Source organism: Coffea eugenioides, chromosome 6, assembly GCF_003713205.1.
Source record: "Coffea eugenioides isolate CCC68of chromosome 6, Ceug_1.0, whole genome shotgun sequence".
Taxonomy (NCBI): Eukaryota; Viridiplantae; Streptophyta; class Magnoliopsida; order Gentianales; family Rubiaceae; genus Coffea; species Coffea eugenioides.
In genome coordinates this window covers 52,515,986-52,532,344 of record NC_040040.1, presented here as the reverse complement: position 1 = coordinate 52,532,344, position 16,359 = coordinate 52,515,986, and the positions used below count along the sequence as shown (strand labels likewise).

Sequence of the window (16,359 nt, the reverse complement as noted above, 5' to 3'; positions counted from 1 at the left end):
GGAACAAAACTGCAAAGCAAACATGTATTATACGTATAGAGTCCTCCCAAGTAATTTCCCAACCATGGATGTTGCATTATTTTCCACTCTTTTCTTTCACATATATTTTACAATTTCAAGTTTCAATAGAAGGAAGAAAAAAAAAACAAGTTTTGTTTACCAAGGATCCTTGAAATTTTATTTCATTGCATAAACAGTCAAATGTAAACAGACATGCATCTATGAGATACCACTTCTGGTAATGTCCATAGATGGACAATTTCATTGTCTTGCACAACTAAAGTTTGTAGCCACTTAATCTGCCTTTGGATCTTGCAATTCATGCCAGGAGAACACATCTACGGTATTGACCAATAGCCCAAATAGGGAATATGTTTCGATAAGATGAATAGTTTAGAGTGCAATTCTTCATGAATGCTCCTGTAATTTCCTATCAAAGAAATGTGCAGGGAGATTAACTGTGTTGAAATAAACTTAAGAGCACAACGATAAACAGAAAAAGAAAAGTAAATATTGAGCTTGATTTACGTGAAATTTTTGGTATTAACTCGCATTGAACATATGTACCTGTTGAGGGAAGTCTCCATCTTCCAACTGGGAATTTATTAGTAGTCGAATTCCACGATGTATGGGGGTCCGGTCAATTTTGGCCTAATTTGAGGGAAAAAAAATTAGAACCAATTGACTTAAAATGGACAAAATTTCAAAGAACAAAGAAAAAAAATTGCCATTTAAGGTCCTAATCTCAATTGATCAAACTAACCTGGCCGGCGTTGATGAGCGATAACAATGCCCATGAAGTTTGCACCAAATTTGACCGATTTTTTTCTAGATTAGTGTATACCTGTTACAACAAAAAAAAAAAAAAAATCCGAAAATAGAAATTTGTGCCAGATTTTCCCAAAAAAAAAAAGGTTGAAATAAAATGGAAAACAAAAATGCACACCTTGTCTGAGCATGAAAGATAACTCTCTCCCCATCCACCATCAGGTAATTGCTTTGATAGCAAAAATTGACATGCTTTACGTAGGGCGGCAGAGTTGTGATAGTTTTTGCCACATGCAACCAACCCCTCTACTGCATACCAAGTCCCATATGTGTAACAGATTCCCCAGCAACCAGACCTATTGCATATAGAACTTTCAATTTAGTCCGAGTAAGCTAGACTATAAAACCACCAGCCTTTGGCCTGGTGGCTACCACCAATGCATCAAGGTTTGGTGGGGTGGGAGACAAGAGTTCAACCTTGCCTCCCACCAATTTGCCACAATTAAATGTGGCCTTACTTAAAAAATTCAGACAAGTGCAGTCCCCTTTGATTTATCCCAGGACCTCTTCAAACCCTCTCCCTCCCCATAATGTAGGAAGCTATCGTATCGACCAAAAAAAAAAAAAAAAAGCTAGACTATAAGGTTGATAATGGTCCGAGATAAAAGCGATAAAACTAAGATTTCACATAAAATTTTTCTAGGATAAAACAAGATAGGCAGTGCAAGAAATACGAAGGAATTGAGATTGGCACTATGGAATCCACACCATGAACCATCAGGCTCTTGTGTATCCTCAATATACTTGATTCCACCTGAAATGCAGTTCTCTATTTCCTTTCTCCTGTGCCCAGGATGCCACTTCTTAAATAGTGCTAGCCCTTGAATTGCTGAACTGGTGCATTCCACATACCTGGTGCAACATATTAATTTCCAGTCATCCACAGCTAATTGACAAGTAGTTCTTGGGCTTATGGTGAATGAGAACAAACCACAAATCTTACTCTCGCTCGATTAGAACATCTTCAAAAAACTCGGTAGGGTTGAATTTCTGAAAAAGATTGCACGTAATAGTTTATCAATTTTGAACAAAGGCAAGACACTGGAGTGTTAACAATTAGGGACAAATTGGGGAAAAGATGTTGTTCATAATAAGTGTTTGAATGTGAAGTATTTTAATCGTAATTGGCTTAGATCACTTACCTCTAACCATCTGTATGCTCGCTGAGGCTCCCATGCCGGAAAACCGCCATTTTTACTCTACGTAATTGAAGCAAGAAACAACTTTAGTATGAACAAAAGGGTCAACAAAATAGGAATAAAAATATACGAGGAGGATTTAATTAATTTAACAAGAGTTTAAGGTTACTTGTAGTGACAAAATAATGTTCACAGCATCAAACAAACGTTCTGTATCCATTCTCTCCCCGACCAGTTCTGAGGGCATTTCTGCACACAAGAGAGCAACCTAAAAAAAAAAAAGAAGGAAATTTGAAAATGTACATAAACTTTGAGTTTGAAATCCATAGACTATTCCAAACCAGTAGTTGCATTTTAATACAACTAAGCTATTTGTTTATTTTTTGTCCTTATCCCTAAATTTTAAGGCATATCCACCTCTACCTTTTGGACACTAACTCCATTTTCTAAACTCTTGAGCGCTAGAAAGTGACAAATTCAACTTTTGTATGCATCTGTGGTTCTCAAAATAACAATGTCTATAATACTGTGATACTACTATTGCCCTGAAAAAGAATTACTCCCTCCGTCCCATTGAAACTGTCATGCTTTCTATTTTGGTCTGTCCCAAAATGTTTGTCACATACTCAAAATGGAAAACAAAAATTCTCTTGTTTCAATTTTTACCCTTCAAGATTCCCTCACTCTTTACTTTTATTAGTGGGGCCCTTTAATTTTCATTTGCTCTCAATTCAAGTTGCAAAACATCCGTGAGATACACACAAGGTTTAAAGTTATGCGTGAGAATCACTCTCTGTTAGCGGATTGCATTTCTTGTAAGTAGCTTTGGCCCCACATGTCATTTTTGTCACCTTGACTACTAATGACCACATATTCTAGTGGCAAAATCGGAAAACAAATCTGAAACTTGATACTGTGCATAAAACGTTCAGCTCCCAAAGCACGACAAAGTTTTCGGGACAGAGGGAGTATAAAAATTGACAAACAATGAAGCAAGTTTTAGACATTTTTGGCTTCACAATTCTACTTGTTTCATCCCCTGAATAAACACGTACGCTGATATAGAAAGTACCCCCCCCCCCCCCCCCCTCTTCCCTTGAGGATGTAGAAAGTACCTTTAATCCTTCAGCAGTGCAGTCCGAAACTTGCCAGCCATGATCTTGCATTGCGAATGTCCAAGCCCCTTTAGAAATGTGGCGATACATTTCACCGAAATTTCCTGGAGGGTTATCTTGGACCTTGAAGCAGATCGACAAATAAAGTCAGAAGCTATATTTATTTTTTTGTTGACAGAAGCTTCAAGGGTTTTTGATGCTACGTATGCTAGTACCTGTGATGCTTTTATGAAGTCGTGTGCTTTCTTGATTGTCGGTCCATATTCTTCATCAAGATTGCCGGACAAGATTGCTTGAATTGCAAAAGCCGCATCCCATGTTTGGGAACCAAAAGACTGCATCACATTCAATAGGTGAATTACCAAGGAAATGAAAATTTTGCTTGCTGATGGAAATTAGGCAATCCCCAACGGCATCAATATATTTTCAATGACATAAAAGGCTTGAGAATTTCCTAAATCATAACGGAATCTTTTTTAATGGAATTTATAAACATGTATAATGCTATCTCAATCAATTCTCCATGAGAAGCAATTTAGACCTGCATTTTCAAGCCGTCTTCAGCTACCCAAAAGTAATCAGGTATCCTGGCAAGATGGCGTTTATATGCTTCTGAATTCGGATCTTCCACCCAACAAGCAATTAGACAAAGCACCTGCACAAGATTGTAATAAATAGATAAACTGCCCCAATTCAGCCTTTTTGTCTTTCTTTTTGTTTTTGGCTTTTTTAAATTCTATCTTATTAACACTCTCATATAAGTACCTTCTCCACACATCCAATGCAAAGGTATCTGCTACTCTTGTCCTCATAATGGACATGTTCCATTGCCTTTCTCATTGCCTTATCTCTCAATGTTGAAAATGGCCACCGCTTAAGAATAGGTTCCGCGAAATGATGTAGGAATCCCCACAGCAAATCTTGTACTAAAGGGTGTGGGTAGTATAGATCCTCCTGATAGAAAAATACTTACAGTTAAATGTTAGGTAAACCTTTTTGTTTAAACCCATATGTCTAAAAGAAAAAGTAAAAAGATAGACCAATCAATTTATGTTTTGGAGTCAATTTAAGCTGACCTTTGCGCAAGTATTTCGTGCTTTATCCCAATTTATTTCATAATAAGGCTGTACATAAAGCTCTTGTCTTAGAGATATCACCAATCTAGTTATGGTCCCAACAAACCTCTTCCCATATAAATAGGACATTGGCATGTAAACCAAGCGGCAGTAACACAGCATCTTTTCTGCATTAGAATGATTGCAAGAAGCTTAAATCAGAAACTGTGTCCAATGCAATGCAATAAACTCTACTTGGCTTAGAAACACCCATAGCATCAGGAGCTAGAAACTTTTAGAGTCAAATCAGGGATGTATTAAGCAAGGAACCTGGATGAATAGGAAAGAATTTGGGGAGTAGCCAAAATTCAGGAGGCATTGGATTGCAGCCATCCCACTCGTATACTCCAAGTACCTAATTAATGGGAAAAAAAATTTTGTTTCCTTGTTTTTTCTTCTAATAATCTCTTGAATGTAAATGAGAAAAATCAAAGTTTGGATCACACCAAACACTTTAGAGGAGACATGGGAAACTTAAGTTACATGTACTAAACTACCGTTAGCCAAAGCTTTCCCCATGATGGAATCCCAACTGCACCACCGTGATCAAGGATCCATTTTCGGCCTCTAGCCACTGCCATATCTTCTCCATCTTCAGGGCCTTCTCCTAGCAACCTTAATGTTATGTAGCTAAGAACCGAGCCAAATATACTGCTGTGGCCCTCTATGTGTATACCCCAACCTCCATCTTCATTCTATACATTAACCCCATGAGAGAAGAAAATAATCAGAGACAAAATGCTAAAGGAATAATTTTTGTTAATTGCATTAAGCTAGTTATAGTTGAAAATGAAGAAATTTAACTGTCACCTGGTGATTGAAGATGTATCGAATAATCTCTTTTTTATGTTCAATTGATAAAACAGCATTCAATTCTCCCGTGACATACAACGCAATAACCTGTAGATTGTAGAATGTAATGATCCATTAATTTCTTTTGTTCATTTACTATAGAAGGTACCGTTCCACAACGAATTTTTTTTTCAAATTTATTTTTCTAATAGAAGAGGCATTAGGTTTAAGAAGTGGGAAGAGGACGTGGGGATTAGTACCTAGGTCTCTAATTTCTAATATTTTAATCTTAACTATTAGACTAACGTCTCTTTGATTTCACAAAAGATTGTTAATCATAGAATTTTCGTAACAGAGATAGGTAGAATTTTTTAATGGTGCGCCCTCCATTGGAGAATTATTGTGGCAAGTCGAATTTTCAGTCAAATATACTAGTCCTGATTTCTCTACGAAACATATATTCTTTGGATCCACATAGCTTATTGCGTACAAGGAATTGGTAAAAATGCTCTTTGTAGTAAATAACTCAAAATTGAAATCTTTTGGTAGTATTAAATCAAAATAAGTTCTCTTATATACACACACACAAACAAAATTAGGTAATGAACGTATTTTTCCTTTTTAAAACACTATCTCATAAAAAATTTTACAAGATTTTCGAAGTGAACTTATTAATGGAGGTAAGAAAAACAAAGGATTGGCAGATTCAACTAGCCAATGTACGATAGAAGGTACCTTTCCACAAGAAGTTGTTAACCAGTAGGATTTTCATTAATAGAGAAAGCAGAATTTTTTGTCAATTATACTAGTCCTGATTTCTCTGTGAAATGCATATTCTTAGAAAATGGCCATTTTGGTCCCTCATCTTGGGAGTCTTGATAATTTTAATTCCTTATCTATTCCTGCAATCATTTTAGTCCCTTTAAAAAAAAAAAAAAAAAAACCAATCTAGAAGCTCTAACAGAAAATTAAAAATTTTTAATGGAGTTAGTAAGGTGCAATGTATGTGCATTTTTAAAATTGATTGTTTTGGTCCTTTAGATTCAAAGTTGTGTCTAATTTTGTGCTTTCAATAATTTAAACCCTCATTTCATAAAAAAAAAGTTAATATAAGATTTTAATAGAAAATTAGAAAAAAATAATAGAGCCAGTTCAATACTATAATCTACCTTTGAAATAAAAATAATAATTAAAAAAGTCACACACACACCCCAATAGATATGCGGTAGCATATGATAATGGTGCAAAACATATTATGCATGGGACTAATTCTATTAGAAATTTTCAATTTTCCATTCAAGGGCATAAATTGGCTTTTCATGGTAAACATAAGGGATTAAAATGGTTGTGATGATAAATAAGGGATCAAATTAGTCAAAATTTCGAAGACAAGGGACCAAAACTGCCATTTTCCCTATATTCTTTTAATACACACAATAAGCGGTTGATTGTGTACAAGGAAATGGTAAAATGCTCTTTTGTAGTAAATAACTCAAAATTGAAATCTGTTTGTAGTATTAACTCAAAATATGTTCTCTTATACGTACCTACGTACATATTGCAACTAGCTAATGAACGCACTTTGTCCTTTCAAAACACTAAGTGATCAGAAGTTTTACCAGATTTTTAGAATGAACTTACTAATGGAGGTAAGAAAAACAAAGGACCGGCAGATTCAGCTGGCCAGTGTCCATCATCTGCTTGCATGGTGGAATAGAAATTAATACCCAGTCTTAGTGTGGTGGTAACGGCTTCCCCTGTTACATCCTCAATTTCTTCAACTCCAATTGCCCGCGGAATTGTGGGCCAACATGAATTCTCCTTTCTTAGCTATATTGCAATAAGGCAGAGGAAAATTCAGAATGACCAGGAAGGAGTTTTAAGCATTTTATACTTTGTTCTATACCCTGTCAGTGGTTATTGGGATTTAACGGGAAAAAAAGAAGCACTGAAATAAGATGTTTATAAAGGATACATGAAAAACTTGATTAGAAAGAATTGTAGTTGGAGAGCCAAAGCGCTCGCAAGTAACTTGCAAGTGGTTTGGTAAACACTAACCGAGTTCAAGCTACTTGCTTTGTATAATGAGTCGAATGCTCGACATGCTTAATCAAGTATTTGTATCATTTATATATTACATATTTTAATTATGGAATGAATATTATGGGTTCATATTTTAATAAATTTACATGAAACAATGTTCGAAACTCGAGTTTGAGCTCGACAAGACTTGCAATTTACTCAAACTCAAAAGAGTCAAAATCGAGCTTAATTTCCATTATATCAAGTCGAGCTCGAGTTTAATGTCATGTACTCATTCAAGCTTGAGTTCGAGCTCAATAGTTTGAACTCTGATAGTGATTGAGCTCGAACTCGAGCATGGTGCTACTCAATCTCGATTCGACTCAATAGCACCCCTACCCCTGTGTACTAAATTAGTTTTTAATATTTTGTTTAAAACAAATTTAGTCCCTAAAGTTTCTGATTTTAGGCACATAGGACATCTAATGGAAATTGAAGAATGACTAACTGTCAACAACAAATTTTCATTAGTCAACAACTTTGAAATTGAACTTTTAGTCTCCAATATTTTTTATTTTGAATAATTATATTCTCTTAAATTTTAAATAGTGATGTTAAGGATGAAATGAGATGCAAATTAGAATAAAATGTATTAAATGGGTAATAAGAATTATAATTAAATTTATTTTTCTTCTTTTTTATTTAAGGGACAATTGCAGAAACCTCCCCTGAGGTTTCTGACACTAGCACTCACCTCCCCTATAATTTCTAAAATTGCACTAACCTCCCCTAGGAGGAAATTGGACCTATTACTAATAATAAAATGTATGATTTTACTTTTATACCCTAACTAATTGTAGAAACTTAATGAAAGAATTTTAGAAAAGAAAATTTATTATTTGTCAACAAATTGAGTGACTAATTAAACTAGATTATCTGTGAGTTTTAACATTATTAGCCATTGTAAGCAAGACTAAGAAATAGTGCCAATTGAGGGGAGAAAACGGCGTACATGTTTCTATATTATGTTCTTCAAATCAGTCAAATTAAGTCTAATTTTATATAACTGCAGAGAGGAAGGCCAGTAAGCAATTCTGGAACTTATACTAAAGTAAGTATAAAGAGAACTTGCACAAATATATCTGCTCAAGTCATTACTATTTCAAAATTTCATCTAGTTCAGCCTACTACTACTTCTCAAGATGTTACATCTCTTTCCATTAATACAGTTATAACCCTATAATCTGGAAATAGCAGCAGCAGCAACAGTTTTAAGTACGTGATTCTAATGCACTTACTGCAGTTTTCATTTACTAAACACAACTTTATCTTATTAGTATGCACTTCTAATTATTTGTAATTAGGCTTATCTCATACTCAGTAACTTTTAGTGATGCTTAAATATGCTATTAATTAGCTGATTGTTCAACGATATTTTTTTTGTATATGATTGGTGTTGACAATATAAGCAGTTGTGTTATCTCTACAAATAGTTATTCATATTACTAATAGAGAGTTTTAAAAGTAACATGTTTTCTTTATAAACTTTGCTGCAAAAACTTGAATATAAAGTCATTTAACTAGCCGTTAGTATCCACCGTTGATTCATATATTGTTAGTAAACTTCATTCAATTGCACTTACACCCCTTGAATTTTACTAATTCTTAATAACTTTTCATATTGTATCATTCTGTTGTTAATATAACTTGGCAAGCAGCATGAAGGGCAAATCTGGTACAAATTTCCCATCTCACTCCTTAAAAAACTTTTTTAATGGTAACTTTTCTGGCATGGACTAAAATCTGCAACACAAACCTTAAGTTCAAGAGTGGTAAGTGCTATTTTCTAAACCACAAGGGGGTGAGTGCTAGTATTAGAAACTTCAGGGGAGGTTTCTGCAATTATCCCTTTATTTAACTTATTCATCCCACTAATATCTCATATATACTTATTCTCTTTTGCATATTAAGTCTCAAGTTTAATTTATACATGTATATTATTGTTTTACACCGTTAATAATTAATTCATAATGAGTTATATCATTTTTTGTGATAATTAAATAGCTAATTGAATTTTCATTAAAATATAAGAAATATAAACTATTTGTGAATTAATCTTTTTTTTGGGGTTTTCTAATTAAGGCACCTAAATCATGCATAACCTACATTACTAGTGCACACACGAGCAATGATTGCCCTACCTTGAATTTATCAACTTGTCCTATTTAACTTTATATTTCCAAAATATTAACACTAATGTTTATAGTCACAATGGCTAACTACAAGAATTTGAAACCTACATGCATGACATATACAAGAATTTATGTAGTCGTAACTATATTAAACTTGAGACTAACGATGCGAAAGAGAACAAGTACATGAAATATTAGTGGCATGAATAAATGAATAAAAATTAAAAAATGAGAAAAATACAATATTACCCATTAAACTCCTATTACCCATTAAATACAATTTCATTCTGATTTGCATCTTATTTCATTTTAAAACCCTTAATACCAATATTTAAAATTAAAGAGAATATAATAATTGAAAATTAAAATATTAGGGATCAAAAGTACAAATTCAAAGTTGTTGACTAACAGCTATTTAATCTTGACTGTTAATCATTCTTAAGTTTCTGAAGTTGTCCTAAATGTGCTGAAATTCATAAATTTTAGGGACCAAATTTGCTTTAGATGAAATATTAGAGACTAATTTATCACACATGTCAAATGTTAGGGATCAAAATTGCAATTCCTCCATTGCCTAATGTCATGACATCAATTTTCTTTCAAAAATTTTGGCATATTCTCAAATCTGATATCATTAAAGCCATTAGAAGCTTCTTACATTCTGGTCACATGCTAAAAACAGTAAACCATACCATTATCTCTCTCATACCTAAGGTTGAGAATCCCATTCAGGTTAAGCAGTTCAGACCCATAAGCCTTGGTAATGTCATTTACAAGATCATTTCCAAAATCCTAACAAAGGCTGAAAAAGGTTTTGGAAAAATGCATCAGCAAAAACCAGACAGCCTTTGTACTAGGAAGACAGATTTTGGACAATGTTATAAATTCTCACGAGTACTTGCATTATCTCAAAAACAAAATGCAGGGATCTCAAGGTTTTATGGCTTTAAAATTAGACATGTCAAAAGCTTATGACAAGGTGGAATAGAGCTTTCTGAAAGCAATCATCGTAAAAATGGGGTCATGTGACATATGGATAAACTGGATAATGGAGTGCATCACAACAGCTTCCTTTTCTTTCAACACAAATGGGGAACCTAGAGGATAAGTGATACCTACGAGGAGGATTAGGCAAGGTGATCCCTTATCACCTTACGTGTTCCTACTAGTATCAGAAGGCTTTTCCAACTTATTGGCTCAAGTAGAAAGGAACCACCAATTAATTGGGATAAAGATCAGCAGAAATGGCCCATCTATAACATCTTTTCTTTACTAATGACTCCCTGATCTTTTGCAAAGCAAAAACTACTCAAGTAGATCAAGTAGAAGAAGTAATGAGAATCTTAAAAATGTATGAAAAAGGTTCAGGACAGATGATCAATATGAATAAGTCCTCAGTTTTCTTTAGCAAGAATATGGAGCAGGAAGAACAAAGAGAGATTTGCACCAGATTAGGAAACATAAAATTGGTAAACCAAGGGAAATACTTGGGGTTGCCAATGGTCATCACAAGAACCAAAGACCAAGGTTTTGGTTTCATCAGAGAAAACTATAGAAAACTATTTCAAGCTAGAGGAACAAAATGCTAGCCATACAGGGAAAGAGGTTTTACTGACACCAAACCATGGCAATGCCAACTTATGCGATGTCATGTTTTAAGCTTCCAGTGAAACTATGCAGAGAGATAAATGCAATGATGGCAAACTTCTAGTGGGGAAAAGAAAATGGAAAAAGGAAAATCCACTCGTGCTCATGGAAGAAGATGGCAACTGATAAGGATACTGGTGGACTAGGTTTCAAAGATCTCCAAAGATTCAACAAAGCTTTGCTGGGCAAATAGATTTGGATGCTCCTCACATGCCCAAATCTTCCAATGAGCAAAGTGATGAAAGCTAGGTACTACCCCAAGGAGTCACCCCTGAACTGTAAAGTCAAAAACAATTCATCTTGGTTATGGCAAAGTCTGATGGAAGCCAGAGATGAAGTAAATAGAGGAGCAAGAAAGAAAATTGGGAACGGTAAGAGCACTAGAATCTAGGAAGATACCTGGATACAGGACTACAAGGGAGGAAAACTAAATTCCTCTAAACCTCTAGGTTGCCAGATTAGCAAAGTGAATAAGTTGATATCCAATTATAGATGGAATACACCACTAATCTTTAGGACCATTAGCTCAAAAGAAGCTGGAAAAGTCCTCAAAGTGCCTATATGCATAGCTGGTTGACCTGACTGTTACATAGCAAGAATGGACTATACACGAACAAATCAGCATATGAAGTAATGACCAGGGAGGATAGACAGGTGGAAAAAGGAGGAAGTAATCTGGGAGAAACAACCTGTGCAGGGGAGCAAGAAAAAGTCTAGAAACAGCTATAGAAAATCAGGATAAAGCAGAAGCAGAAGCTGTTCATATGGAAGAGTCTGAACCATGCTTTGCCAGGAAGAGAAGCAATATTCAGAAGAACAGGGAAAGGCCATAAGATTTGCAAGAATTGTGGAGAGGACGTTGAGACATTGGAACATATCTTTTTTCAATGCAGAAGAGCAAGGATGATACGGGAGATGGCACCCCTCCAGTGGGACGGACTCAAGGAATACACAAGTGACTTCAGAAGATGGTGGTGCAAGCTGTTGGAAGTGAAGGTCAGAAAGGATGGAATGGATCGCATAGCTTTGACAATGGACATATTATGGCAGATTTGGAAAGCCAGGAATGAAACATGAATTTGAAGATAAAGATAGGCATCCATTGGAAGCAATTCAAAAAGCAATCAAGGATTGGGAGGAATATCACCAATCTCAACAAACAGTGAATCAGGTGAGCATCTCCAGAAACAGAAACAGCTCAAGAACAAGAGCTGAAGAAGAGAACATGCTGAACATCTGCGTGGATGTTGGGCAACAAAAGGAAGGCCAGAATATGGGAATTGGAATCACACCTAAAAACAATTTGAACCAGTTATTTGCAACTTGGAAACTGAAGGAAAGAAACACTGGATCAATTGTACTGCACTACTTGCAGGCTATGAAACTGGCCTTGTGCAAGACCAAGGAACAAGGTTGGCAGTTAATCAAGATCCAAATATCCGATACTCAGGCTCTAAACCTGATAAGGAGACAAGCCTCAAGTGACAAAGGCATTACAGCACACCTAGAGGATATCAGGGACTTTAGCTCAATGTTTAGGAAATGCTCATTTGATAGTCTATCTTGTGAACTCAATAGACTAAGTATAAGACTGAGTGAACTTGCAACACATAGATTTTGATGAGGAATTTCTAGATCCTCAGTGTCTTAGTACACTTTTGTATAGTTCAAGATGAGCCCTTGCTCACATAGTGTAATGCTAATTTACTATCAATAAATCTCTCTATCATATGTATGGAAAAAAAAAAAGATTAAAGGTGGGACAAAAGATTGATTGTGACCAGAATGTCTTGCTCTTTTATTCTTGTGCATGTTTGTCAATTTTCATGTACCAATTTGCAATCAAAAGGGAACATATATACTACTACTTTCGTCCCAAATTAATAATGAGGAGACACATAAGACATTTAATTTGGGACAGAGGGAATAAAATGGTTGAATCAAACCAACCTGCATGCGCAACAAAAGGTCGGAACTTTGCTTTTTTTGAAACCTATTCTTCTTGAATTCTTGGCGAATTTTCTCAACTTGAGCTCGTTCTTCAGGAGATCCAGCCTCAGGATCAAACTCCCAATGCTGCCTTCCGACATGACCGTTGGTGGTTGTCAACCACGGTCCACCTTCAGCAACCTTCAACTTCCACATGTTCTGCATGCAGTAAGGGATAATATCATCACTTTGAAAAATAAATAGACTTTTAGTCAAAATGCAAAACAAGAAACAAAGGAAAAGATGAATCGATTGAGCCATCTTTTTTTTAATTATAGTTTGTTGTCCGAGAATGAAAAGAAATGGAGAAGTTGAAGAAAACTTTGCAATATTTGTCGCTGAACCATAAACAAAGGAAGTCTGCATTTTCAGTTTGTGTAATTGGTGCATTAATATTAGAAAAAATGGTGCCATTCTGTGTGGGATGAGTTGAGCAGAAAAATCAATGCATACCTTAACGTTATAGTAAAAAGGGTATGAAAAGATTTAAGAACGAGATTAGGGTGCCAAGAGTCTTGGTTTGGTGCATCTAACAGGCGGAGTGGACTTCTATTTATGGGGACTTCCTGAGATACTTGTGGGTGGAGATATGTGTATGGCAAGATCTCCCAAGTGCATTCGGCCAATTCTGCCAATCTAGTTAACAATTTTGTGCCCTTGCATCCAAGAAACATTATTACATCCAAGAAATAATATTACAGTTGTCTGCTCAATGTACGATAGAATGTAGGCAATATTAGCTGTTACATAGTACTGCTGCTGGTATTTTTAGGCATGCAATAAATTGGTTGCATACATAGAGTCAGGACATGCTATGGGTGGGTAGTGTTAGCTGTAACGTGATCTGCAGGTATGGTTCTGACCGTGCATCTACTTCTCAGAGTTTTACCTTTTAAACTCTCCAATCGTGTCAAGTTACTTCGTTCTTCGGTTCCTCCTAGACCTTTGGGTAGAGTCACGACATGCTATGGGTGGGTAGGATTAGCTGTAACGTGATCTGCAGGTATGGTTCTGACCATCCATCTACATCTCAGAGTTTTACCTCTTTAACTCTCCAATCGTTGTCAAGTTACTTCGTTCTTCGGTTCCTCCGAAGGGACAGTAACGGTTGCAAGAAGCAATCGGAAGGTTGATAGTCAAGATTTGATAAATATATATATATAAATAAGATTAAATTGCATTTTATATATCATTTTTTATATTATATATGAGATTCATAAAATTTTATTTTATAGTTACACATTATTAAAAATGAGTTACACCGTATGCATATGAAATTATATCTTGTATATTTTACATAAAATCGATTCGAACGATTTGTTGGATGACTGTACGAGCATCGTGTCCCCCCTAGACCATTGGGTGGAGGCCATTTTTGAAAGCTATGTATGATAACAAGGATAGAACCATAAATTACCCTTGTTTAAAAACTAAAATAGTTAAATTGACTAAAATATATAAATATAATATGTATAACACTCTCACCCCATATAATTATATGTTTTACCATAAAACCCCCTTATGATTTTCAAAATAGGAAAAATCGTTCAAAACGTCCCTCACATTTTGTAAAATGATTTTTTTTCGTTCCTCACTTTTAAAAGTGTAATTTTGTCGTCCCTTACAAATTTACATTAGTCAAATTTGGTCCCTACCTAGATTTTCGACTAGTTTTTTACTGGAATTCATCGCTTGCCTTGCATGTGATCATTTTTTAGTGGCAAAATTGTCAAATTAAAATTTACATAATCCATCTATAGTCCCTTATATTTCACAAAATGAATTGTTTCGTCCCTCATATTTCACAAATAAATTTTTTTCATCTCTCACAAAATGATATTTTTCATCCGTAATTGACCATGTGTACGAATAGTTTTTTTTTTCAAATTCATGTATATATCTATTTGATTTCACCTAAATAATACAAATAGCATTTAATATATATCTATTTGATTTCACCTAAACATATTAATTATAGTTGTATATATGCTATCCAATAGATATATACGTAGGTTTAAATCTAACAATTTTATTTTAAACCCATATGTGTGTATGTATTTGATTTCACCATGTGAATCTATTCAATACTTGAAGCCTTTTCTATTTTGGTAATAATTCATTAATTGAATTGTGTAATAAGGTCATCTAATTAATCGGTCTTAATTTGAATTCTACAGTCATGCTAATAAATTGCAATTTAAATCTGAAATTTTTACTCGCCATCTATAAGACCAACAATTAAAGTTCTTGTCTTGTAATTATTTTAAAATTTAAAAATATCAATCACTTACTTCTTTTTATACTTTTCCTTTGCTTTTTTTTCTGTCCAAATTTAATTCGATATAAATACTTAATAATGTTTAGGATTAAATGCCTTCTTTGTATTCAATTTTCGAGTAAAAGGAAACGAACATGAGTGAAAAACTAACAATATTTTTAAACCCTTGTATATATCTATTTTAATATCACCTGAACAGTATGTTCGGATGAAATCAAATAAAGATATATTACATGATATTCGTATTGTTCAGGTGAAATCAAATAGATATATATATATATATATATATATATGAGTTTAAAAAAAAAGTTATTCGTACACATGATCAATGAGGGATGAAAAAATTTATTTTGTGAAATGTGAGGGACGAAACAATTTATTTTGTTAAATGTGAGGTAAAAAAAACTCATTTTGTGAAATATGAGGGACTATAGATGGATTATGTAAATTTTAATTTGACAATTTTGCTCCTAAAAAATTATCACCTGCAAGGCACATGATGAATTCCGATAAAAACTAGTCGAAAACCTAGATAGGGACTAAATTTGACTAATTTGAATTTTTAAGGAACGTAAAATTATACTTTTAAAAATGAGGGATGAAAAAAATTATTTTACAAAATGTGAGGGACGTTTTGAACGACTTTTCCTTCAAAATATATACATAAATCCTCGTGGTTAATAAATAATTTTTAATTTTATATAGGAGTATTTTTAACATTTTAGCTGGTTCCATTATCGAATGCAAATTCCGTCATTTGGACATTTTAATCCAAACCATGAAAGGGTTATATATAGTTTTTAAAACTATCGGAGGATTATGTAAAAAAAGGCTAAACCACATGGGAGTAAAGTGTATTTTGCCAAAATTAAAAATGTTCTGCGCTTTGGATAAGAGTTTATTTGGATGATTTATTTGAGATATTTACTGTAGCACTTTTTGTGATGTGATGTATGTGAGATAAAAAGGTGATTGGGAAGATAAAAAGGTGATTGGGATTTGTGAAAACAAATTTTGCAAACCAAATTATCTTTGTCCAAACAAACTCTTTGTATCTCTGCTATGGCTGACAATTGACATGCACAGGTTGATGGTGAAGAGTAACAGAATATTAATATAAGTTAATCTAGTTTCTCGTGTCCTTTTCAATGACTTTGAAGTTTAAATGCAGGCAGCGCCGCAATGACGACGAGCAAGTAAGGGGCGAAAATGAGCCTTGAGTCGGCTTGGTCAGAAACATTT

The 16,359-nt window shown here is 34.3% G+C and overlaps 1 protein-coding gene across 1 annotated transcript; it reads right to left on the bottom strand.

Moving 5' to 3' along the window:
* Positions 1–224: 224 nt before the first annotated feature.
* LOC113775855 (lupeol synthase-like) lies at positions 225–12,995 on the bottom strand. The gene is made up of 18 exons (XM_027320892.1): positions 12,801–12,995; positions 6,631–6,819; positions 5,008–5,097; positions 4,695–4,892; positions 4,468–4,552; positions 4,159–4,325; positions 3,848–4,036; positions 3,624–3,737; positions 3,298–3,417; positions 3,083–3,205; positions 2,137–2,235; positions 1,971–2,027; positions 1,772–1,818; positions 1,537–1,680; positions 947–1,124; positions 764–844; positions 568–651; positions 225–430 (listed from the first exon to the last, which is right to left on the bottom strand). The coding sequence occupies exons 1-18, from the start codon at positions 12,993–12,995 to the stop codon at positions 320–322; spliced, it is 2,271 nt and encodes a 756-aa protein (XP_027176693.1). The 3' UTR covers positions 225–319.
* Positions 12,996–16,359: the final 3,364 nt, after the last annotated feature.